Source organism: Simochromis diagramma, unplaced genomic scaffold (assembly GCF_900408965.1).
Source record: "Simochromis diagramma unplaced genomic scaffold, fSimDia1.1 OVJJ01000343.1, whole genome shotgun sequence".
In the NCBI taxonomy this organism is placed as follows: domain Eukaryota; kingdom Metazoa; phylum Chordata; class Actinopteri; order Cichliformes; family Cichlidae; genus Simochromis; species Simochromis diagramma.
In genome coordinates this window covers 11,637,689-11,665,635 of record NW_024386831.1, presented here as the reverse complement: position 1 = coordinate 11,665,635, position 27,947 = coordinate 11,637,689, and the positions used below count along the sequence as shown (strand labels likewise).

At 37.8% G+C, this 27,947-nt stretch overlaps 1 protein-coding gene across 3 annotated transcripts in view; it reads left to right on the top strand.

Moving 5' to 3' along the window:
* erbb4b (erb-b2 receptor tyrosine kinase 4b) overlaps window positions 1-27,947 on the top strand; it is a 305,088-nt gene that overhangs the window by 174,236 nt on the left and 102,905 nt on the right. For all 3 annotated transcript variants that reach the window (XM_040027858.1, XM_040027856.1, XM_040027857.1), the window contains exons 4-5: window positions 21,527-21,658; window positions 26,691-26,756. In XM_040027858.1, the coding sequence (XP_039883792.1) occupies window positions 21,527-21,658; window positions 26,691-26,756 (198 nt within the window). The remainder of the gene's footprint in view (window positions 1-21,526; window positions 21,659-26,690; window positions 26,757-27,947) is intronic.

Sequence of the window (27,947 nt, the reverse complement as noted above, 5' to 3'; positions counted from 1 at the left end):
ATGTACCACCGGCAGATAGAGGAGGTGGCTGATATCCAGAAATCCTACCAGTGGCTGGACAAAGCTGGACTGAAAGACAGCACAGAGGCACTAATCATGGCAGCACAAAAACAAGCTCTGAGTACAAGATCCATAGAGGCTGGGGTCTATCACACCAGGCAAGACCCCAGGTGCAGGCTGTGTAAAGATGCCCCAGAGACAATCCAGCACATAACAGCAGGGTGCAAGATGCTAGCAGGCAAGGCATACATGGAACGCCATAACCAAGTGGTCGGCATAGTGTACAGGAACATCTGTGCCGAGTATAACCTGGAAGTCCCGAGGTCAAAATGGGAGATGCCCCCAAGGGTGGTGGAGAATGACCGAGCTAAGATCCTGTGGGACTTCCAAATACAGACGGACAAAATGGTGGTGGCTAACCAACCGGACATAGTGGTGGTAGACAAACAGAAGAAGACGGCCGTAGTGATCGATGTAGCGGTTCCGAATGACAGCAATATCAGGAAGAAGGAACACGAGAAGCTGGAGAAATACCAAGGGCTCAGAGAAGAGCTCGAGAGGATGTGGAGGGTGAAGGTAACGGTGGTCCCCGTGGTAATCGGAGCACTAGGTGCGGTGACTCCCAAGCTAGGCGAGTGGCTCCAGCAGATCCCGGAAATAACATCGGAGATCTCTGTCCAGAAAAGCGCAGTCCTGGGAACAGCTAAGATACTGCGCAGGACCCTCAAGCTCCCAGGCCTCTGGTAGAGGACCCGAGCTTGAAGGATAAACCGCCCGCAGGGGCGTGCTGGGTGTTTTTTTTTTTTTTTATATATATACACACACACACATATATATATATATATATATATATATATATATATATATATATATATATATATATATATATATATATATATATATACACATATATTTTGCTGGGAAACCGGGAAATACTTCCAGTGATTTATTGAAACATATGCAAAGATATATGGAGATGCAAAATACAAGGCAAAACCAGCGTTTGCATATTACTAATAAACTTGAAGGTGAATATTTCACTAGTCAACCTCAAAAATTACTTCCTCTAAACCATCAACAGCTCTATTAGACCCCTAATGCTACAAAACTGTTTATTAATGCTTCAATCTTATGTATGATCGGTCTGTCTCTTTTTATGGGCTATACTCCAAAGGCCTCTAAGGTGGCAGTAATTAAACCAGTTCTTAAAAAGCCATCACTTGATCCAGCACTCATAGGTAATTATAGCCTGACGAAGTTCAAAATTTCATGATAGAGTAGTTGTAAAACAGCTAATTAATCATATTCAGATGAATGGTTTATCTGAAGAGTTTCTGTAAGGATTCAGAATTCATCACAATACAGAAACAGCACTAGTGAAGGTAACGATGGGCTTTGACAGTGGACTCATCTCTAGACCTCAGTGCAACATTTAATACCACTAACCACAATACTTTAGTAAAGAGATGAAACACGCGGGTATTAAAAGGTATTTGGCTGCAGTGGTTTGAATCATATCTGTCTAATAGACTTCAATCTGTTCATGTAAATGTAGAGTACTGTTCACATGCCAAGGTTAATTATGGAGTTCCAAAGGATCTGTGCTGGGATACAGTCTTTTTGCATTTCACATGGTTCCCCTAGGCAGTATCATACCAAAGACTTATTATATATTTTCAATCCTATGCAGATGATACCCAGCTTTATCAATCTATGGAGCCAAGTGACAAAGCTGATTAGTTAGGCTACAGGAATGTCTTAAAAACAAAAAGACCTGGATGACTTCTAATTTCCTACTTCTAAATCCAGAGAAAACAGAGTATTGTATTTGGCCCTAAAAATCTTAGAAACATGGTATCTAACCTTACGATATAAAGTGCTCTGAGGTGACCGTTGTTGTGATTTGGCACTAATGTTTGCTAATGTTTTTGTCACTTTTTATGGAATCAAACTCAAAGTAATGTCAGGACTTCCAAGCTTTGAACGCTGCATGGTCGTTCTCTCTCCTGCACTCCATATTATCCATTGTTGATCTACACATGTTTGTTGCTGCCATGAGCGTCACACGCTCAGACGTCATTGTAATGAGACACTCTCACAAACAAAATCACGGTTTAGTAACGCAGTAACGCAGCCTGCTTATGGGAAAGTAACAGTAATCTAATTACCTTCTGGCAATAGTAATCCCTTACTTTACTCGTTACTTGAAAAAAGTAATCGGATTACAGTAACATGTTACTGCCCATCTCTGTTAAGGACACACTGCAGACAATGTAGACATGTTGTAGCAAAAATATTTTATACCTGTAAACCTATTATTTTTGTTATTTTCATAGATCCAACTACAGAAATGGAGAAAAAATTATTAGTGACAGATCGCTATATACGGAGTGTCTAAAGGTGTAAAACAAAGTTTTATTTTTTTTAAAAAGCAGAGGTAAAGCTCGACATAGTCCAGCAACACGGAGCCAAGGCCGATGTCTCTTGTATCAAAAAGAGAATCAGCCCAGCTCTTATTTTGTTCTCCACTTTTCTGCTATCTCTTTAAATATGCTATTTAAAGTTGGTTCTTTGCTAATCTCTGTTCGTTTCACTAGTTCACGCCTTGATTTAGGGAATGTTTTTATGCATCAATGATTCATGGGTTAGTTTTAACTGGCTAAACAACCAAAATCAAAACAAACAAACAGAACAAAACAAACAAGAAACAAGAAAAGCCTCTGAAAATGGAGACTGTAGAACTACTGCTCAAGACCACAAATTATACAAAAGTCTGGCTCCTTGGAAGCAAGAGCTAAAGAAATGAGGAGCGGCTCAAGACATTAGTATAGTACTGCACATTTAGACATCATCTGGCAAAGTGCAGGGCAGATTAGTGATTGCTTCTTCTGTATGCTATTAAAGCAGTCTGATATCAATTATCCTCCCTAAGTGAGATTGTTTTGGTCAGCAACTTCTTTTAAAGTGTTTTGATGCAGATACATAGAACTGACAATTTCGTCTGTTCTAACAGCAGTTTATGTCATTCTTTATTCGGTTGCTTGTTTTATTTCATGCAAGAATGCTAATGTGTGAATGCATCACACTAGTCCCTACACTCGTATCTTGTGTCTCTTTCCAATAAACAATTTACATTTCCTATGATTACACTGCAGACCAGTCTGTCCTCACTGAATAGAATATATTCCAGGACATGACCTTACTTCAGCTTCCCCTTTAGCAGATAATACTGCAATATTATCTGGTAATATCACAATATTCTCATACCTACATACCACTCATTACCAGTTTGCCTTCCTAAAGGAGCCTCTACGGCCTCCTCTAAGTGAGAGTTGACTTTCACCTCATTAAAAGTTAAAGTAGGCGTGGAAAGAATTTTAATGCCAATTAATAATCAAAACACAGTCTTCTTCTCTTTTTCTCAAACATTTCCATCCCCCCAGGCAGTGGCTTAGATCAGACATAGATCCGCCACGATGTAGATGTAAAATTGGGCAAGAGACCAACAGGACATTGTTCTCTTACTTCAGACCATGTTTGAATTGTTCCCTCTTGTTCCAACAGGAAACACAGAAGAGCCCAAGCATGTATGTCTCCTTGAGTATGTGTGTTGGGATTTCATTTGCTCTGTAGATTATGTAAATTACCATGTGTGCCAGTGCGACTTGGACTTTGCGGTACTTACACCGCAAAGTCCATACAATAGTATACCTCCAAAGGACAAATAAGTAAATTATTTCACTAGAGAAGCATATTAAAATACATACTGTTGATTAAACGGGTCTCTTTTTTCTTTAAAAAACAAAACAAAACACAAAAGCTATGTACGTTTTGGTCAATGAAAATATTACAAATCTTATAAATTCTGTAAGTATTTTGTATTAATTATGCCTGTCCTGATTAGGTGAGCACTGCTTTGTCATAGTGTGCAAAAGAGATAAAGTAAATATGTGTGTGGATACATATAAATCAGTCAAGAGCTTCATACTTTTAAAGATTTAAAAGTTCCAGTTTATACTGTATCTACTTCATTGTCTTTCTTTCTATGTTTCTGAAAATTCAAAACAATCACATGGTGCTCATCATGCTCAGTTTCTGTCACTCACTGGCTGTCATTATGGCTTTACCATGTCAGTTCACGGCTTTGCAAACTTGACACACAGTTTTTACTTTGACCAGACAGAGTTTCTGACAGGCCTTTGATGTCAGAGGCGCTCAGTGCTCATCTCAGAGGAGGAACAAAATGAGTAAGAAAGCAAATAAAATAGGAGCTGACTGGCAGCTCCGTGGGTCTCCGAAGTAACTAAGGAAAATGTCACTTTTTATCAACTTAGTTACAAGGTCTAAATGGACACCTGTGGACTGATGATGAAATGTTTTTACTCTTGAAGACACGAGATGGTTGATATTCATAGAAAGCAATCCTAAAATCACACAGAAAATACTGTTTTTTGTTAACTTTTTTAAAGTGTTTATTTTGTAACCGTTGACAGTGTAAACAGTTTTTTTTTCATTAAATTTTATGTTGACGTGTTAAAAAAGAAATCAAAAACCTATATTGGACTTTAAGCGTTTGATGGTGTGTTAAAGTGTTAAACCTCGAGTCTTTCAGAATATCCTACATCCTGGTAACATATAAAGTACATATTTAAACAGCTGGATAAAAGGTGTTACATTTTTATTAAAAATTCTTAATGTGAATTTAAAAGACACTGCTGTCAAACCTAAATTTAATATCTTCCACTAGTGCCAGCACACACATAAACACACATATTACCCTCGGACCCGACAAGTTCGCCCCTTTCTCCCCCGGCCGTTTAATAATTAATATGCTTATTTTTGTCTCTAAGGCCAAAGCCTTGGGTAAGTGGAACAGCTATTGATGGGGGCAGTGGTGGGTAATGGGACATGAAAAAGACTTTTTTGTCCATCTCACTTTTCCACACAGATATGATGGGTGTTAATACATGCATCACCAGCCATGGCTTCACTAAATATTTAAATTTTAATTGTTTCTGTCTGTGGTACATGCTTTTTTTTCACCAGTGGTATTCTTTGTTAAAGCTCTGGATCAGTCTTCGCAATCTTCCAGATTGTCCTATTTATATTAAGTGGGACCTATTCTATTTTCCAATATAAAGAGGTCACTTTGGTCAGGATTGTGCATATGGCAAGATCCAACACAATCGTGCTCTTCGAATATGATGGCTGGCATCAGACATAAAACAGTAGGAAATCCAAGTGGTTATTAAAATATGTTATGTGGCCTCACTATCTTGAGACTTTAGAGACAAAGGCACTCAAAGGTTAATTTGTGCAAGACGGTACACATTAAAAGTAATCAATGTAAGCTTCATTAGTGACTGGATCAGTGTATCTCAGTCATCCATGATCTTAGCTTTTCTTGGTTCTTTGTCTTTATTAAACTTGTTCTATGTTCTTCTTCTTTTAACCCTCTGGGGTCCAGGGTATAATTGGCCTTTTTTGACTACTTTTTACCTCTATATTTCACCTTTAAAATATGTTTTTCTTGCCTTGTTTGGTATCATTATTTTCAGCACAACCACAAATATTTGAGTTATTTTTTCATTTTGGTATACTATATTAGCACAGTTGATCTAAATTCAGACAAAAAATTCAAAATCCCAGTAGAAAAAAGTTATATTTTTTACTGTAAAACCCACAAACATGTTTAACAAATCATTTTCATAACTTGAAATGCAAATAGAAATGGTACATTTCTAAAAATTGTGCACAAGTTTTGCAAACAACAAAGTTATATGGTACTATTTACCTAAAAATGCAGCCAAGGCCTCAGGCGCAGGGGCGGAGCGTGGGGGTGGCTTACTGGGTTTAAGCCCGGGTTGTTTTGTCAGAAGCCCGGGGTCTTTTGGGGTGTAATTTTTTCATAGTTAGATGCCTGGCTGACAACTGTATAAAACAAAAAGTACACACAATATTCGAAGCACATAGTGCACACTGTGGGAATTTACCACTCTGCGTGAATCCCCCCTGATATTGGTATGATCCGAGCTCAGGCACTAAGCGACTGAGCGAGGGGGTGGGGCAGCTGCTGCCTGTGAGTTCGCTGTTGGAGAAAGGAGCCAGCCATACTAAGGAGAGCTTAAGTTTGACCAGGTACCAAAGCAAATAATGTAAATATGACGTTGAATCACGAAAGATTGATATCAAACTGATCACTTGACCAATATTACGTTACTTGCTCTTCAAGTGAATCAACAAATGGCGAAATGAAAAGCCGAACAAATGCTATTTTTTTTTAGAGAGTTTTAGCTTACGCGTGTTTATTTCATATTTTCAGTTCTTACCCTCCCCGACTAGATCGGTTTCAGTTATGTACTGAAATATAAGAATGGACATTAGAGGGTTCTTTCAAAGAAAAAACTCAGGTAAATGTTATTTTATATGTTATGCTTTGTATGTTGTTCAGTATATTTCTATGCAAAACAAGAGGGATTTCAGTACACAGCAGGATATTCACATTTGTAACCAGATATTTACATACACTTTAGGGAGAAAACATAAAACATTTTTACTGTACAACATCAATTTAGAGTAAACTTTTGTTTTAGATAAATATTGAAATATCTTTTGAATTAGTTAAATGTCAGAATAAAGCGAGACAGAGCTGTCTATTTTTATCACTTTGATCAAATTTAGGAGTACATATACACTAAGTTTATTGTTAATTAATAAGAAAACTCCAGATGATTCCATTCTGAGCTGAAGAAGCTTCTGATTGGTTAGTAGAGTCCATGTGAGTAAATTGGTGGCACAGCTGTGGATGCATATAAGGCAAAACACAGAGCCTGTTTCTTTGACATGGGAAAATCAAGAGATGTCAACCAAAACACCAGGAAAAGAACTGTGGAGCTCCATAAGTGTGGCTCAATTTTGAATACAATTTGGTGCCATTTGCAATTAAGAAATACAGATAGTTTCTCTCTTTACTCTTAAAGTTAACAAATATGTTTTTTATATTTATCAATCTAAAAAAATAAACATTTAGTCTGATTTGATGTTACAATTAAAAAAGTGTTTCTGTTTAGATCTGAAGAGTACATAAATATCTGGTTTCAACTGTATATTTGATGATTGTCAGCACAAAGAGGGAGAGAGAGAGAGGAACAGAGAGGGAGATGGAGAATGAGGACAGAACAGAGATGGAACAAGAGCAGGTGACACACATGTTAGTCAAATGGTTGTTTACCAAAAGTATCACCGTATCATAGGTACTCATGTATCTCGTACCTAGTGTTTCTTTTTAGGTTTGCTATTTTTCAAATTCTATATTTATTAAGTTATGCAGGCTTGTTTGCACAACAAGGCTAAATAATTATATAAACTTTTCTCAATCTAAATAGTGGACTTTGGTAGAATTAAAAAAATAAGTGTATGAGGTCTATGAGGATTTTTAGTGCTACTGTCATCTAGTTCTGATTCTGGTTCTGTCTTGGTTAAATCCTAAGTAGTCCTGATTTTGAACTGTTGTAGTCCTGTTTTAATTCCGGATCAGTTTTGGGTCTGGTTGAATTGGGGTTTAGTCCTCATGTCGTGATACAGCCCCGATTTTGTTCTGCCTTGCTGCTTAATTAAAGGTGTCCTGCATACGTGATATATATCTTTCCCTATATGAAGTCATTCTTTTTTGAACAAAACTCAAAACAGAGCCTATTAATCTTTCAGTCATTTCTAACCCCCCCCCCCAAAAAAAAAAAAAAAAAAATCCCACATGCATACTACCCTTTAGGGCTAAGCCCGGGTGTTTCAAATGTCTGGCTCCGCCTCTGCTTAGGCGTTTTTTATATAACCATTTAAATCTATTTACAGAACAATTAGGTGTGCTGCATCAAATAAGAAGGCACACAAATTATTTGTGCCACTCCAAAAAATGTAGTTTGTGTTCAGTATAAGACAGAGGAGAACACCAAAGGCCTAAACCCTGCAGGCCTGACAGCAGGAGGTGCATGAGTCCAGTTTTCCATGTGGGGACAGCGTTTACACTGGAATCATGCCTTTGACGGCTTTTTTAGAGCAAATATGAAATTCAGCAGTATAACTGACACACAATACAAGACAATAACTACACAACACACTAACTACAGCCTCCAAACACGCTAAACGTCACTAATGTCTCACATATGAAAACTCGCTTTCTCTCTGTCTCTCGCTCGCCCGCTTTCCGTCGCGGGTGTCACTCCTAAAAACTTCCCCTTCTCCCTAAACAACCAAATGTCACATGTTGCCTTATCATTTTTTTGATTGGCTGACATGGTAAACTCTAACACCAATAGGGAAGGGGTGCCTTTTCTTTTTCTTTTTTCACTCGCAAGCAGAGAGTGTTTGCTAGCGCTGTCTGTAGAAAACGCCGTTTTTACCGTTGTAAACGCCACTGTTTTGTTCAGAAAAAAACATTGCGTGTCTTTTTTTATCATAACTCTGGTTTTACGTGGCCCATCGACACAATTCAAAAACTGGTATATAGTTTGAAGTCTGTACTTTCGACCCAAGTTGAAATGGAGACTCTGACGTGCTGCATCTTGTAGCTGTGTCGTCTTAAATTGGTCATGTGATTTTGACACGCCGGCCTCAGAGGGTTAACGTTCAATTCCAGACAATAAAGTGGTAAAACTGGAAAATCTCACACTATATCATACAATTAGACAATATGAATGCAGAATGCAGTAGATGTCCTTCATTTTTAAAAGAAGCTAGACATACATTATTTAATCATTTTTTACCCTTGATGCTGCTGCTCAAAAAGTTAAAAATCTATATATGAACCCATTTCTGAAAAAGTTGGGATGCTGCATGCCAAAGAAACAAAAAATCTCTTTATTTTGAATTTAATGGCAGCAACATGTCTCAATAAGGTTGGGACAGGGGCAACAAAAGGCTAGAAAAATTAGGTGGTACTAAAAAGAAACAGCTTGAAGGACATTTTGCACCTAATTATGTTAACTCGGTAAAGGTCAGTACTGGGTAAAAATGAGCATCTTAGGCAGAGTTTCTCAAATGTAAAGATGGGCAGACGTTTGCTAATCTGCAACAAACTATGTCGCTAAACCACCTGACATATTATCAGTGGTCACTTGAAAATCCTGCATTTCAGATGGTATCAAGGTGTATCAGTGCCTATGGAATTGCCGTTTGGAAATTCACCGTTAGAGCTGAAAGGTATATAAAGGTTTTAATGCAACATGTGTTCTCATCCAAACAAGAGAATTGAATTAATCTGCTTCAACAGCACAGCAGAAGAGGCCAAGTGCTGAACTGCCCTGCTTCAATCCAGACTTTTCACCAATTGAAAAAAATTGGCATGTTGTAAAATCAGATATATAACAAAGAAGAAGCTTAAATAGTAAGTTCCGCAACTGGTCTGAGTTCCCAGAATATAGACTGTTATTAAAAGAAAAAGGGATTCTACACAATGGTAAACTTGACCTTATCCCAACATTTTTGACATGTCACAATGAAATTTGAAATTAGGTAATATTTTTAATGAGGTAGTAAAAGATTCTGTGCAGATCCATTCTGTTTTTATTTGGATTTTACTCTTTATTGGAATTGTGTTTGGATATTTACAGTGCATGGGGTTTTGAAACAAGGCCTTGTAATTTGAGAACTTCTGTAGTGTGTCTTTTAATGGGACAATATCTCTGTTTGTCCCTTCTGTATGCATTCTAAGGAAGAGATCTGCTCAAAAAAGAGCTAGTTAAGCAAACAACCAAGGCAAAGCAGCAATCTTTTTAGTGTTCCAAAGGATCATATTCAAAAACTGAATGAAGACCTAACTTTTACAGAGAGGAAGAAAGCATTATAGTTATTAAATATGGGGATGATGGCACATATTTCAGATAATCTCTCCTGGAAGGCAGTCATAGTGTGTATACAACATGGTTGTGTACACACTAAGTGCCAAAAATAGCTGTGTAGTGAGAAGAGAGCTTGATAGAGAAGTTCAAACCCTGCCTTCTTTCTCACTTCAGTATGCTTGGCTAGTGACTGTGTTAAGTGGGTGTGAATATTGTAAGTTTTGGAAAAGTTATATGAAATCTTACTCAGTTCAAAACTAACTCACCTTTGCTGAATTTGCCAGTTGTTCTTTTGGTGTCTTATTACTTGCTAATAGCAAGACCTTTTTTACCTGTTTGTGTCAGATCAGTGCTGACTAGCTGAACCTTTCTAACCAAAAAGACAAAAAATAATACATTAAGTTAATACGTTTTGATTATGTGCTTTCAAATTGCTTAATCCCTTGGCTTTAAATCTACTGAGTCTTGATGTACAGATAATGCTCACTACACATTTGAGGTGTGTAAACAAAGTAGCAGCCATGGTCTGCAGTGTGTTACTCACTATCTCTCATTTGACTTGAAAAAACAAGGTCTCAGTAACGTGTTGTTGCCTTAGCAAATCATGCACTGACTAAAGTCAGCTTCCTCTGGGTAAAACCAACATACTTGGTATGCTTGTGGTACATACCCGTTCTCTCTTCTCAGTCTCTCCATCTTTCCTTCTCTTTTTCTTTTCCCCTCTCAGACCCTGGTTTGTTTTGTCCATTCCAGAGCAGAGAGCGTGGCTCATTTTAATTCAGCTGGCAGGCTGATCACACATCAGCCTTGATAAGCTAAGTGGCCCTCAGCAGCAGCAATTGAAGGTCCTTTTACTCTTTTTTAATCACTTGCTTGTATGTTCCCTTGATAATCTTTTCAACCTTTATTTATTTCTTTATTTTCTATATTTTATTTTGTCTAGTTCCTAATTTGTTTTCTTGGTTTTGTCTTCTTTGCTTGTAGATGTGTCTTATCTCGAAGTATTGGAATATGATTTTTCTCCGCTTCCTTTCTGCTCTTCTCCTTCTATCCATAAAGCTCAGATTATAAGGGCTTATCACAGTTCAAGTTGTAAATAAGGAAGGCTGCAACCCCACACCCCCCTAACAATTCTGTCATGATTTTATTTTATTTTTTTTCCTCTTCTTGTGTTTCAGCAGATGCTTTGCCTTGCTCGGGTATAATACTATAATCCCTAAATCTCAGCCATTTTTCATAAAGACTCATAGGAAACAATTTCATGAAGGATGGGCCAAATTTAATCAGCAGCCTGTGAATGCAATTATCTTGGTGAAGGAGAGGCGTAGGTTTGGGGGATGGGACCTTGGCCAACACCCCCATGACATTTACTATACATCAGAAAAGAGCTTAACATTTTTCCTTTAGGGTGACACAAAGAATAAAATGGATTCATTTAAGTACTAACATATATACATATATCTATTATTAATATACTATACATATATATATATATAATATATACCATATATTATACTATAACAATAATATATCATACATACATATATACTGATATATATATATATACATATACTATATATATATATATATATATATTACTATACACACCATCATATATATATACACACACATATATATATATATATATATATATATTATATATATATATCTATATAGATATATATATGTGTGTGTTGTGTTGTGTTTGTATATATACTATGTTGTGTTGTTGTGTGTGTGTGTTGTTGGTGTGTCTTCTCTTATATATTCTATATTTTAATATCTATATATACTATATATTATTTATATATATATATATACTCTTATATATTTATGTCTATATATGTATGTGTATATATATATTGTATGTATATATTATATGTGTATATATATATATATACATACATATACATATGTATATATATATATCTATATACATACATCCATATATGTATATTGTATGTATATGTATATATATATATATGTGTATATATGTGTATATATATATATATGTGTATATATATGTGTGTGTATATATATGTGTATATATATATATATATATATATATATATATATATATGTGTGTGTGTGTGTGTGTGTGTGTATATATATGTGTATATATATATATATATATATATATATATATATATATATATATGTGTGTGTGTGTGTGTGTGTGTGTGTGTGTGTGTGTGTGTGTATATATATATATATATGTGTGTGTGTGTGTGTGTGTGTATGTGTGTATATATATATATATATATATATATATATATTAGGGGTGCAACGATACACAAAATTCACGGTTCGGTTCGGTTCGATACTTTGGTGTCACGGTTCGATATTTTTCGATACAAAAAAATGTTCATGCATTTTTAATTTGTCATTTATTAAAATTATAAATATATATTTTAACTCAAAAGTACAGTTTTTAAATTTAACCCTAACCCTTGTGCGTGTTTTTTATTTTGACAGCGAATGCGCACCTGCGGACCACTTATGTGCAGCCCTGGTTATTTAGCTCGTCATATTGCAGCCACAGAAATTCTTTTGTCCATGAAACCATAAAGCTGCACTTTCTTTTTGCCTTATAGTCTGATTTGTCATAACTTCTCCGTTTTGTGGTAAGCTTTTCTTTGGCTGTCACTTCTTCACCCTGACCTGTCTTATTTGGCTCAGCAGAACTAAAATATATATCTGTCTGTGAAGGTTCTCAGTCATCCAGGTCATCGTAGTCAAATATACAGTGGGGCAAAAAAGTATTTAGTCAGCCACCGATTGTGCAAGTTCCCCCACCTAAAATGATGACAGAGGTCAGTAATTTGCACCAGAGGTACACTTCAACTGTGAGAGACAGAATGTGAAAAAAAAATCCATGAATTCACATGGTAGGATTTGTAAAGAATTTATTCGTTAATTAGGGTGGAAAATAAGTATTTGGTCACCTCAAACAAGGAAAATCTCTGGCTCTCACAGACCTGTAACGTCTTCTGTAAGAAGCTTTTCTGTCCCCCACTCGTTACCTGTATGAATGGCACCTGTTTGAACTCATCATCTGTATAAAAGACACCTGTCCACAGCCTCAAACAGTCAGACTCCAAACTCCGCCATGGCCAAGACCAAAGAGCTTTCGAAGGACACCAGGAAAAGTATTGTAGACCTGCACCAGACTGGGAAGAGTGAATCTACAATAGGCAAGCAGCTTGGTGTGAAAAAATCAACTGTGGGAGCAATCATCAGAAAATGGAAGACATACAAGACCACTGATAATCTCTCTCGATCTGGGGCTCCACGCAAGATCTCATCCCGTGGGGTCAAAATGATCATGAGAACAGTGAGCAAAGATCCCAGAACCACACGGGGGGACCTGGTGAATGACCTGCAGAGAGCTGGGACCAAAGTAACAAAGGTCACCATCAGTAACACACTACAACGGCAGGGAATCAAATCCCGCAGTGCCAGACGTGTTCCGCTGCTGAAGCCAGTGCATGTCCAGGCCCGTCTGAAGTTTGCCAGAGAGCACATGGATGATACAGCAGAGGATTGGGAGAATGTCATGTGGTCAGATGAAACCAAAGTAGAACTTTTTGGTATAAACTCAACTCGTCGTGTTTGGAGGAAGAAGAATACTGAGTTGCATCCCAAGAACACCATACCTACTGTGAAGCATGGGGGTGGAAACATCATGCTATGGGGCTGTTTTTTCTGCCAAGGGGACAGGACGACTGATCCGTGTTAAGGACAGAATGAATGGGGCCATGTATCGTGAGATTTTGAGCCAAAACCTCCTTCCATCAGTGAGAACTTTGAAGATGAAACGAGGCTGGGTCTTCCAACATGACAATGATCCAAAACACACCGCCCGGGCAACAAAGGAGTGGCTCCGTAAGAAGCATTTGAAAGTCCTGGACTGGCCTAGCCAGTCTCCAGACCTCAACCCCATAGAAAATCTGTGGCGGGAGTTGAAAGTCCGTGTTGCTCGGCGACAGCCCCAAAACATCACTGCTCTCGAGAAGATCTGCATGGAGGAATGGGCCAAAATACCAGCTACTGTGTGTGCAAACCTGGTAAAGACCTATAGTAAACGTTTGACCTCTGTTATTGCCAACAAAGGTTATGTTACAAAGTATTGAGTTGTATTTTTGTTATTGACCAAATACTTATTTTCCACCCTGATTTACGAATAAATTCTTTACAAATCCTACCATGTGGATTCATGGATTTTTTTTTCACATTCTGTCTCTCACAGTTGAAGTGTACCTCTGGTGCAAATTACTGACCTCTGTCATCATTTTAGGTGGGGGTACTTGCACAATCGGTGGCTGACTAAATACTTTTTTGCCCCACTGTATATCCTGCTGCTTTTACACACGCACTCACATAAGCTCAGCGATTCTCTGCGCGATCAACCTCTCACATGTTTAAGCTTGCTGCGTGAGATTTCACTTGTCTTGTTTGCATAGTAAGCTAACAATTAATAAGACGATGTCAGAGGAATTGGTGCACAAATTATCATCACTCACCAATCAGTGCTGTCACTCTCTATACACAGTTTGCGCGATTGCAAAGTGAAAGCAAAAAAACAAGCGCAAATTCAAACGCGATTGCAATATGTCACATATTGACAGTGGCTCACCGATGCCAATGACATAATTACCCAGCTACATTTCTGAAAGAATGCAAAAGCATTGACATATATTTTTCCTTCCTACAATAGCCCGACGGGCAGGGAAGAGATAGATTTTGGTAAACCGACTGAAAAAAATCGCTAGCCCCGGGACGTTGGGCTAGCGATATTGCGAGCCCTGTATCTGATTGAGGAATCACTCATCTTTGTAAAAGAGAGTTTATTACAGAGAAATGTCTCTTTCCAAAATAAAAGCTATACTATCCGCTTCTTCTGGGCTATATTCTCAGCAGCATAAGGAGAATCATGTGCTAACAGCTGTCTAAATGACTCTGCTAAAGTTAGTAGCATGCTTGCTTGTTTTTTTTCTGCTTCCACTTGTCTTTGCACTAGGATGATGTCGGCGTAAATGTGCAGTCATATTCGTTGTGTTCCCACTAGTGCTTTCAGGTTAATCTCGTTGAAATGACCTTAACGCCACAACACGGCAAATCTCCGTTAACGAGCTACCGCCGATCGCCCCGTGCATGGGGCTAGACGGCCAACACGTTAACGAGCTAACTGCGCTAACACACTAGTTCCCACCCATGTAATTGAGCATTGCGTGGCACATCCAACATACTGTTTTACTTTAGTCCATGACTCGCTTACCTTCAGGGTCATACGTCACATGAAAACCAAAATAATTCCAAACGCCAGATCTGAATGAGGGTGGGGGAGGTCCATGTTACAAGGAGAGCTTAACTTCTGTCTCGCTAGCTTGCCCTGCGCTCTTCCTTCTGACGATGCTGTCTGTGTTGAGCGCTCAGTGAATCTGCATTCGACTACTCCGCCTAGGCTGCACTGTCGAGCCTAGGCAGAGTAGTCGAACGCAGATTCACTGAGCGCTCAACACAGACAGCATCGTCAGGAGGAAAGTTGATAAAATAAATTACAAATTTTGTATTGTTCGATACATATGCGTACCGAACCGAAAGCACTGTATCGAACGGTTCAATATCGATACGAATATCGTTGCACCCCTAATATATATACATATATATATATATATATATATACATACATACATACAATGGAACAATATTATCATCCTAAATTAATTAAAAATTAAATGTGATAGGCATATGTAATGCATCATAATATCAAATATGTTTATTCTTTATGTGCTGGAGCTCAATTTTGAGTCCAGCTGACTCATACTCACTAAAAAGTAACAAAGTAACGTTGCTCTGTGTTCCTGCCTGCAGATAATAAAGTATCCTTTGATTCTTTTCCTTTTTTTTTATTTCAAATCTGCATATGTCAATAAAGTTGTGGTTGTGGTACTTTAGCATCTACCTAGCATTACAGAAGGGGAGCTAAAACAAACATATATTGTAAAAACATTCTTTTTTCCTTTTTTTATATGATAGTTCATTTTAAATGTGACCTTTTCTAACAAACTCAACAGTTATTACCTAATAAAAAAGCTGTTTCTGTGCTAGCTAGCATTGTTGATTGTTGATCCATTTACAGAAAAATGTATGCTAACTTGACTAGCAAAGATGACCAACAAGGACAAAAGAGAAAGACATTATTAGGGACTTGGCAAGTGACATTGGGAATGTTTGGAAGGCTTTCTGACATGTGTTGTCATAATTAATTTTAGATTTGTCTAAATTAGTGGGTCTGTATGCACATTGTTGCTGAAGTTGTCTGGGTATGTCATGATGTTCAAAGGTTGTGTGAATAGTAGAGAATTTAATTAAGCACACCCAAGTGTATCTGTACGCACTCTTAAGTCTGTAACTCATAGAAAGACAGTCTTTTCCAGTCTTTAACATATTCCCCTTTTCTTCCATTTCATGGCTTAAATCTCAGTTTTTTCTCTTTCTATTATCAGTCGAGCTGTGTGAGATGCACATACACATACACAGTGCCCACGCTGCTGCTCCTGACCGCATGTTCAGAGACAGTCAAATCCCACCACTGCCATCTCTCTGTTGTAGCTCTCATGAAGCACCATGTAGTCAAATTAATGCAGTTGTTCTTTTCAGGTCAATAGTTAAACACATAAAAGTGCAATTGCATTTGAATGGGTACCACCATTTTGCTTGGGGACTGCATTAACAGTGTTAAAATTGCATGCAGTTCCTGTGGGAGGTGCTCCATCTATGGACCTCATAGAAAATCTAAAGTTTGTGGTGCATGATGTGATGCACTTCACACTATGGAAGCCGTATTAAAGAAGTGTCATTTTAATGTGGTAGTGAATGGCTTTATTACATTTCTAAGAACTCAGATGTTGACCAGATGCTTGAGTGCTACAGTAGTTATCCCTACAGTGTATAAAAGTTTGCATTTTTCATATCCCGTGAGCAATAATTCTGAAGCTAAAGTTAAGCCATGGTCTCTTGCTTACTGGTGGAGGTTATATCTTAGGATACTGAAATTTGGTGTGTCAGTACTGATAAATAACGATTAATGATTTTGGTTAGAAATGTGTATTGGTAATTCACTGTGATATTCATAGGGATGCTAATTTTCACAGGCAAAAACTAAATTATTAAAAATTCACTTGAAGAAACTGAACAGCCGACTCCTCCTTTATGTTGAACAAGACTTAACAGCCACCCACTCTTTACTAAAGGTTGCTATGTTCCTCTAAACATTACAGAAAATATTTTTAAAAATCTTTATATTTACTCTTAAGTTACAAAGATACTGTATAATACAAGACTATGGAAGAATATGTTATAATGGTATGATCTCTTTCATTTGGTCCATGATGCTATTAGAAGCATAAAAGTTCCACTGTGACCTCTCTCCTGCAGGGACAAATCCCTCTCAACAAGTGTTATGTGGAAAAAACATGTACACAGTAATGTTATTTTCTCTTTCTTCTTCTGCTCTTGTATGTGAATATCTACACAATTATACAAATGAATGCACTAAAGCAAAAAAAAACATTGCATTTTGCTCTCACAAAAACAGACTATGCAGATAAACTACATTTCTGCATCCTCACTGCATATCATTGACAACACTGGGGACTGTAGGGCACGGATGGAACTGCGTGGTGGCAGCAGATGATGGATTGGAGGGTAGATCACCTATTTGTAGAGCAAATGCAGAGATTTGCTGTCCTGACATCTACTGTCGGCAAGCAAGTGGCTCAAAGCACAGTGATTGACACAGCACTGGGTGGCAGCATGAGCAGTGTCTTAAAACCAGACACAGGAATTTTCCATTTGTGTGTTTTTTTTAGTTATACAGTTAGTTATACAGTTTGTACCAGACTGTGAACATGCTTATTTCTGCTAGAAAGCTAAGATTCTAATGATGGGGAGTTTTCACATTTAGCATCAGCCCCAAGTGGCAGTTCCAGAAACTACTTTTTTTTTTTTTTTTTTTTTGCACTTTCTTGATTCCTTTTTCAGCTGTGGCAGTTGATAATACATCATATCACAATGGCAGTTTTTTATTTTTTACTTTAACAGTGTGTATGTGTTATTCCTTATTATGTGTTTACACTTAAAAATTGAAAATTAGCCCTCAAAAACCGTATAATAACAATAACTTTATAGTAACACGCAATAAAAAAAAATTAAGAAAAAAATGGTATTTTTCACAACCTTGCACTGTTTAATAATTGTATGATTTTTATTGCATTCCATGGTACATGTTGTTGTTAGATGTTTTTGATACCATTGCCATCTCTTTTATTCTTTAGCATTCCTAAACCAGTTACTGAATATATATTTTATTTCTTCTAACGGCAGATCGGTGAATGGTGACACAGTGTAAGTGGAATTAGATAAACTGTGCAGTGCCATTCTCTACGCTTTACCTGCGAAGCATCCATTTCTCTTAGATTGATTGGAAATGAAACTATGATTGATGCGTAAAAGAAATTGCAAGGGGACAGCTGAGTAGCACTGACATTCCCCACCCGTCCCTGCTCTTACACAAAGATTGAAATTAGTGACCTTTTGATAAAGCAAACTGGTAATTTAATTGATGCTGAAGCCATGCGATGAGGACCTCATTAATAGCAAGCATGAGCCATATTTGTAAATGTTTATATATGTCAAGGGCTTTTGAGCATGCTCTTTCTGTGTGCGTTTGTGTGCCTGTATGTGTATACTGCATGTCATGTCTCATCTCTTATTTTGCTGCATTTCTGCCAATCCATCTCAGGAATGCATCCTAGCAACTAATACTTCTGCTGTGGTGTCCAGCAGGATGTGTGCCTGAGCATTTAGCCTTGTTGACCCAGAATGCATCCTGATCTTCCCGCAGAGTTTCTCCCTACTGTTTTGATGAGCTGATAGCAACAATCGCCTGAAACCAAGCTGAAGCTCTCAGAGTCAATAAGACAATATGTTGGAGACCCAGGGCTAAATCCCCAGTTCCACTGCTATAGGATAGAGGAAACACCTTTATCTTTTTGATTGAATACCTATCTATCTACTGTAATAGCCTGACTGTTTGAGTGTCTTCCTGAGTCTCTGGGTACCTGTCTATATTTCTAACTACTCTCTAGCTTACTGTGGTTGCTCTATTAAACAAGGGTGTTTCTCTTCCTGACACTGAAAGACAGCACAAAGTGAGACTGAAGTTAAGAATCGCAGTAAATCTGTTTCCTTGATTGGGCTGATTCAACACATGGATTTTCTTAAGTGTACAGAAAAAAGTAAAGGTATACGATAATGTAATTCTCCAACATTACAGAAGCTCGGCCAGATTTATTGGGTTTTTGTTGTCCTACATATGTCTTCATTAAGTTGTTCACTCTGCACCAATTAATTCAGCCTTACGCACTCATTAATGTGCCTTTTTTTTCTGATGATTGGTTTGCTTTTTGCCCCCCAGTCTTAATCAAACTCATCCCCACACTGCAATAAAGGGAAGAAAAAGAGAAAGAAAGCACTTAACATCATTTTGCAATTACCAGGATACATTTGTGCTGCCTTGAATATCATATTGTCTTTCTGCAATGGTTATGCAGCCTGATACTGAAGATTGCTGCACCTTTTGAAGCCTGCAGTCACACAGAGATGCTTGGAGTTGCTCTTGGGACAAGGCTGGAGGTGATTTGGGGGGGGTGCATTTCAGAAATATGAGTAGTAGCTACATGAGCAAACTAATTAAGACATTTTCTCTACCCACCAAACAATCAACAACAGAATTTAACCATTGATCTTCCCCTGGCTACCAGCTGCACAGCCAGAAAATATGCAAGCCAAGCATGTATTTCTAATGAAACTAAAGCCTGCATGAGAAGGGAATGTTATTGTAATTATTATGTAATATTTGTTTGTTAATTGTTCATATCTTGATGAGGAAGGCCATGAAATATCCTGATGGGAAATACTAAAACTGTCCTGGGCAAAGCGTCCTCAGGGAGCGAATTACAGTAAACTACAATCTAAATTCATGAACATGTCATGTCAGACTATTAATACATGTTTTGTATGCGTAGCGCATGTCTAAATGCATCACGTGTGAAAAGAATTAGACAACGGGTTAGACAGTCAGGGGAGCCACTTGTGAGAGATTTGCACGTAGTGTTTGAGAGCACGACTGTTACATCCGTCCAGCTGATATTCGTCGAAGCAGCATTTCTTTCTAGGTTACACGCACATGGATTACCAAATATGTTTTGTCTTGTTTCATAGTTGTTGTTTTCTTTAGATAGATCACCACCACTACAAAGTGATAATAATGATGTATTTTTATTTTGTAAGATCGGTAAACTTTAAATATTTATAATAATAATTATATATACATATTTTTCATAACCGATGTATAATTTGATGTATACATTTGATACATGTTGGCTAACAAACCAGCCAGGATGAAGATGAATACACAGAAAAAATACATGTATCTTGCTAAACTGCGGTTCAAATCGTTCTATTGTGTAAACTATTTGAATTTGAGACATGGCCTCCTCCTGGTCGAGCGATATCGCTTATGTGGTGAGAAGCAGGATTAAATTCTTCCCTAACTCCCAGCACAAATGCAGATAGATGGGGGTGGGGTGGTGGTGGCTGGGGTTGTGGGGTGGGGAATCTGTGTAGGTAATACCACTGCCACCTATTATCCAATGATTATTATTTATATGAGCCTTTGTGGGATGATATTGTATTTGGCTCGTTCTGTGTGAAGCTGGTGGGGCGCCTCATGTATGATTATGTGTCTCATCGGTTTCAGCCCTGTGTCAGTAATCTGTTTGTATGGAGATAGAGAACACACAAGCTCTGTAAATAATGCAAATCTGCTACTGGGCTTCACTTCTTCTTTCCTTTTCTGCATTCCATCTCTTTGTGCCTTTCTTTATTTGTCTCTCTCTTTCTCTTTAGCACTCTTTCTCTCGCTCATAAAAGTCAAGATTAAGCATTCTCTAAAGTCTTGCATGACGATAATCTGAACCACCCTCCGTATCCAATCATTCAACAGACAGTGGTGTACATTTCTATGTGTGTGTGTGTGGGGAAATCAATTGTCCCTATAAGCCTGATGATCATTGGTTTGACAAGGGAAAGCATTTTATGATTTGAGATACATCACATCCTTGATGAAATACAATTTTTAAAAAAATATATAAATATTAGGCCTGCTGCCCCTTACTGAGGATAAAATCCTATGGATTTAATGTTGGCCATGGGGCATAATTGATTCTATCGGCTCACAGCATAGAAGGAAAAGGATGAGAAAAACAACACAATGGGAAAAGATCAGAGGTTGTAATAACAGCAATATAACATGGCTTTGTCCTTGGTGCTTCACACCAACAGCAATCATTACATCTGTGTGACTCAAAATCAACTGTTCACCCCAAAATAAATCTAATCATTTCGTCTCCCCAGCTAAAAGAAAAATCTAGTCCTTAAGTTTTTTTAATGACTATGGCTTTAACATCATCTAGTCATGTTCTTTGTTAATTGAAAAATTAGAAGGAAAAAGTCAATCATGGCAGCATGACTGCTGAATTTGGTACATCCTACAGGTAAAAAGACATGAGAGCTCTTTGCATATATGTACTTAGTGTGTCCCTTATGTATTTGTTTTCTTACAGAAATCCTAAATGGAGGTGTTTATGTTGACCAAAACAAGTTCTTGTGCCATGCGGACACAATCCATTGGCAAGATATCGTCAAGTACCCAAGGATCCAACCTGTGGTGGTGCCCACCAACAGCAGTGTCACATGTAAGTAACCCAAATGGTACACATGAAGAAAATGAGAAAAAATTCTTTGCAAAAGCCAAAAAAGGCACTTAAAATATATGGATATCCAGGAAAGCCCAACAAAAATCTGAATCAGTGGAAAGATGATTTCAAAAACAACGTACCAGTCCAACGTTTCCATTTTATGCTTTTCCTCTCCAAAGCATGAAGTGTAGATGCATGCAGAGCATTTCAGAGAGTTGTAGTAAGCTGGAGTAACAACAGAGAGAGATTTTGTTTCAACCCAACGTGAAAATAATCACAGGATTTAAACAGACATTATTAGCACATTTACATGTAAACACATATTAGCTGCCTAGCCTAATTGTTTCTGGCAATTAAGGATCATGGAATGTACTTCACACATTTTTTGCTCACTACCAACTTTTTGGTTTTAAACATATTATCTCCCCCCACTGGTAATGCAACTTCTGCATGCAGTAATGCAATTTCTCCATGCATGTCCATTTCTCGTTTTGTAGAAATGGACAAGGTGGACTGGCGTGTCTATTACATGTTTTGCTGTGATACTGGGTTCCATCAGATGTCGGTAATAACCTATCCAATCCACACATGCAAAGAAATCAAACCATAGGATGTCCGTAAATTATTTTATGTGTAATAATGAGAAATGACACAGGGGAAAACTATTGAAGAAGTAATGCATGAAGAAAGGGAGGGGTAAAAAGGCATGGAATGTCATGACACAAGCTGAAATCTATCAGTAATTAAAAAGCAATCCTGCCACTTTAGTGCAAATTAATATCAGCCGGTTATGTCCCAACTGATGGCCTATAAAAAGGTGTCTCATTACAAAGGTGTCACACAAGAAACATGATGGGTAAAACCACTGAGCTCTCTCAACACCTTTGCAACCTTATTGCTGCAGAACACACTCAAGGCACTGGTTGCAGAAGAATTTCTAAACTACTTAAGGTTCCAGTGAGCTCTGTTGGGGCCATAATCAAGACATGCTTTACCATAAACCTGGTGTAGATGACCAGGTGTCCCACAAGATTTCAGACAGAGGAGTAAATAGATTTATCAGAAGAGTTCTCCAAGAGTCAAGGGCCACTTGTAGAGAGCTACAGAAAGACATTGAATCAGCGCATGCAATTGTTTCAAAGAAAACGATAAGTAATACTCTCAGCCAACATGGCTTGTATGCAAGCTCACCATGCAAGACTCCTTTGTCGAACAAAAAGCATGTTGAAGTGTTTTTAACGTTTGCTAAATAACAATTAGACAAACCTGTGAAATACTGAGACAATATAGTCGGGTCAGAGGAGACCAAAATTGAAGTCTATGGAACATAACAACACCATAACGACAGTGTTTGGAGGTGGGAACATCATACTGCACTGGCACACTTCATATAATTGAAGGACAGATGAATAGAAAACTGTAACAAGACACAAGACATTCGTGATAAAAATCTGCTATGAATATGAAACAAGGGTGGATGTTTCAGAAAGACAATGATCTATGATATATATATATATATATATATATATATATATATATATATATATACACACACACACACAACCATGTGGTAGGCTGTGTAAAAATGCCAAGTGGCCGGCGTAGTATTACAGGACCATCTGGGCCGAGTATGGCCTGGAGGTCAAAATGGGACACATTCCCTAGTGTGGGTGAGAATGACCGAGCTAGATACAGAAAGACAAACTGGTGATGGCTAACCAGCCGGACATAGTGGTGGTGGACAAGCAGAAGAAGACTGCTGTAGTGATAGATGTATCTATACCGACTGACAGCAACATCAGGAAAAAGGAATATGAGAAGCTGGAAAAGTACCATGGGCTGAGAGAAGCGCTCGAGAAGATGCGGAGGGTGAAGGCAACATGGTCCCTTTTTTGTGTGTGTGGGTGTGTGTGTTTGTGTGCATTCTGTTGTTTTATGTATGTAATACACTTTTATACATTGAGTGAGTTACTGTTGCCCAATACCTTATTTCAAAGTTTTACCAATCAAACTTTTACCAAATAGGCGTTGTTGTTTTTTTTAATTTAGTTTATTTATGGTATATATTTAAGGTACATTTAATTTTGCAACTGATAGACAGTTTTTTCCCTTTTATACAACCTAATAATAATAATAATAATAATAATAATAATAACCTTTAATTTATCTCACCTGTCATTTAATTTATTTCTTGATTTAAAAAAAAAAAAGTAGCTGAGACAGTGTACCCTGATAATGAGGGTAGCAGATAACTACAGATGTGATGGCTCAATTGCTTAAACAAACTTGAATGAAGTCACGGCCACTCTACCTGGCAGTTTCTGTAACTCAAATTTGCAGGAATTTGTGCTAATTCTGAATTAGTCTTTGAAAATGTCTTTTCACAATTATTCCCCACACACTTGCCAAGGTCTTTCAGTGGCAGGTTATTTTTGACAAAGGAAATGATCCAGAGGAGGCCCATTATCACAACCTGGTCGATTCACAATGAATGGCTGAATGTGAGCAGCAAAACACTGTCATCACAAAATCACCCTTTGACCCTATTCTGTCACTCTGCTTACCATAACAATTCACAATGACTGCTAGCTCACATCACTTAAATGTCCTTCTGTAGCCAGCTGGAAGACCCGTTAATGAATGCATAGCATTATGATGGGATTTATTAGTGTGAAATACACATACTCAATCTGTCAGAGGACAGGGGATGATCAGTGAAATAACAATGCATTTACTGATCTCCTCTGACCCATTATTATTAATTTGCTGACTAAACCTCTTAGCATACTCATTTCTTTTTGTTTTTAATTAACATTAATTTCTCACGCTTTTTGACATTTAAATCCAATGTTGTTTTCAGTTTTTTTTTTTTTCAAACTGTCTCGTCTCATTCATTTACAAATGGAAACAAATCAACAAATGATAAAATACGCTATCACTGACTCTGATATAAACAAACAGACTTTTCCTTTTGATGCATATGTCCTTGGAATCATCTCATAGTACTAGCTGAGGGCTTCAGATGCATGCTAAAAGCTCCAAGCATTGATATTCTGCTCAATCACCCTCCTCCCTGCAGCCCTGTTACCCCTTGATCGACCCCGACTCCTTTGCAAGTGTTCCACCCTCGCTGAAAGATCAAGGGTCTGCAAACTTGTAATCCACAATTGAGAACATAATCTCTGTTTCATTTTTTTGTGGCGACACAAGCTTCATGTTGTTTTGCTTGTGACTTATTTGTGCCATGGTTGTGTTGTGTTATTGGTTTCAAAATAGGACTGTGATCTTTTTTTCTGTTTTTTTAAACTGATGCCCTGTTGATTCTGTTTAAACACCTCCATCTTTCGCTTGCTGTACACTGACGCGGGGGTATGGCAGCAGTTTCAACATTTTAACCTTCAGGGGATGTTAAAGATTACGGTGCATTCCGGGAAAGGGGGTTTGACGGTCTTATACAAGGTCAATGAGGATTTAGAAGCTGAGATAGTGAAGGCCATGGTCACTGAATGAAAACTCTTTGACTTGACTTCCTGGGGCACGTAGCACAGAGAAGAACAAAGAATTAAGGAAGAACAGCAGAAGCTCTGCCTGTATGGCTGGCGGACATTTGTATTAATATCCCATTTGTATACTGCTTTCATACAGACAAAGCTGCCAGCCTTTCTTTCAAATTTTACTAAATTGTCAGTTCAATAGGGACACACTGGAGAAACAGAAAAAAATAGAGAAATGTAGTGGTTTAAGAAAAAAGGGACAGGAATAGGCACTAAGGGAAAGAGAGCTACAGAGGAGTGATGAATCTATAAGTGATGGATGAAGAGAAAAATGTGTAGTAGATGGGCTCAAAAATGAGGAAGAAGAAGAGGGCAGAAGATGGAGATTCTCATGTTGAGCAATGGAGTCAGTCGGATGCTAATAGCTCTCATCTGGAGAGGCTGATGGACAGAGGACAGCACTTCTGCACTTATCCAGACTCACTTCTCCCAGCAGTCAATTACTAGACAGTCAATTAAGTCCTCCAAAAACCCAGAAAGGCACTGGCTAAAGCTCTGAGGGTATGATGCTGCTTACCGCTCCTTTACTGCTTTTATCTCAACCTGATGTGTGCTGGCTTCATGCTGGGCTGGTTTAGCGTGAAGTGGCAAAAAGAATCATCTCATTTTCCCAAAATAACCTGTGCCAAGGTTATTTTGGATTTTATTACCACAACAGCATATATCAGTCAAGGAAGATGGATCTTTCCTGCCTTAAAATATATATGTATAAAAAAAAACATTAATGTTGAGAATTCACAAAGGTTTTTTTCTTAACTCTTAAGATTGTATCAGTTAAATGTAGTATCATCGTCATATTAATGAAATTAACTGCTGCATGCTACTTGCAGTACCTACAGTTCAATGATTACAATCATAATTGCAATGATGGCAATAACTTTAATTATTTGGTGCCTTTAAAGAGTTTTTGTATAAAGAGTTTACAAACTGCTCTGGCAGACAAGCATAAGCAGGACTCAAACAGAAAAGAAGGACCAAGAGCCAAAAATAAAAAGAAGAACATTAGGACAAATTGCACAATTGTATCCCTAAAAAATACCAATAAAGGGATTTGAAGGAAGTCAGTGAACATTAAAATCTAAAAATCAATCCTAACATGTACAGGATTATATCCAGGAAGAAGTTGAGCTGTTGCATAACTAGGTGAGAAAGACACTATTGTGGTATAACAGAAGAAAGACTTATTCCAAGTTTTAAAAAGGTCACAATTGCTCAGTGTGAGCAAACAGAATGCACCTATGCATGCATATCCAAAGAAAAACATACAAATAGATATTAAGTGAATTCAAAGTTAAATCACATGATCCTCCATAGTTTTGTTCACTATGTGAGTTTGGTTTGCCTTTGGTTGAGTGCTTGAAGACAAACTCCAGCAGCAATTCTCTGGTCTGTTTTAAGGTTGAATGACACTGACAATAGTTTGTGAAGTTGCAGTTTGAAATGCCAATAGTCTCTTTCCTTGAACCTCTGTGCAGGTCAAAAATGCCACCGTTCCTGCAATGGTCGTTGCTGGGGACCCAAAGAGGACCAGTGCCAAAGCTGTAAGTTAATTATTATTATCTGATTAGAACTTTGAGTTGTTAGAATCACCACTGAGTGACTTTTGCATGCATCAAAACTTTACTGATAACTGTTGTGGGTCAAAAATAAAATTTAGCATATCTTTAGCATACCTGGCAATGTACTTGGAACGAGATTCCAAGCTTTATTTAGTGGATATACCTTTGGATGTCATTTATGTATACATCCATGTGACTCCATCTAAGGCAGGGGTCTCGAACTCCAGGCCTCAAGGGCCGGTGTCCTGCAGGTTTTAGATGTGTCCTTGATCCAACACAGCTGATTCAAATGGCTAAATTACCTCCTCAACATGTCTTGAAGTTCTCCGGAGGCCTGGTAATGAACTAATCATTTGATTCAGGTGTGTTGACCCAGGGTGACATCTAAAACCTGCAGGACACCGGCCCTCGAGGCCTGGAGTTCGAGACCCCTGATCTAAGGTGATGTGGGTTTTTCCCAACTTTATTGGATTTTCATGAAAGAGTTTTTACTAATATGCAGTGTGTTACATGCCACTGTATTCTGTTCCACTGAACTGCCAATAATACATTCTGGTCAACCCATAATGAAACTCAGCTGGATATAAAGATAGTTTGTTTATAGTTATAAAATCAAGCTATTGCATATAACAGGGGTAGGCAACTCCAGGCCTCGAGTGCCGGTATCCTGCAGGTTTTTAATCTCACCCTGTGTCAACACACCTGAATCAAATGATAAGTTCATTACCAGGCCTCCGGAGAACTTCAAGACATGTTTGAGGAGGTAATTTATCCATTTAAATCAGCTGTGTTGGATCAAGGACATCTAAAACTTGCAGGACACCGGCCCTCGAGGCCTGGAGTTGCCTACCCCTGGCATATAAAATAATAAAAATAAAAGCCATGTTCTTACTCTATTTTTATTTTGTTTGTGTGTATATGTGCGTGTATGTGAACAGTGTTATGAACTGTGAGACTTGTTACTGCAGCATCTTTCAGTTTGAAAACAGGAAATGAAAGTGCCATTTTTGTAAATGACAAATCTCTTATTCTTGAATTAAAGTTGAGTCATCTGTTTGATTGGGCAAATTTCACTAAATCACAATATCAACTTTGAGACATTAGACACTAGGCCAAAAACAATTTTCCAAATAATCAAAGACTTTTATCTTTTTGCTCACTTGTTGATATTTT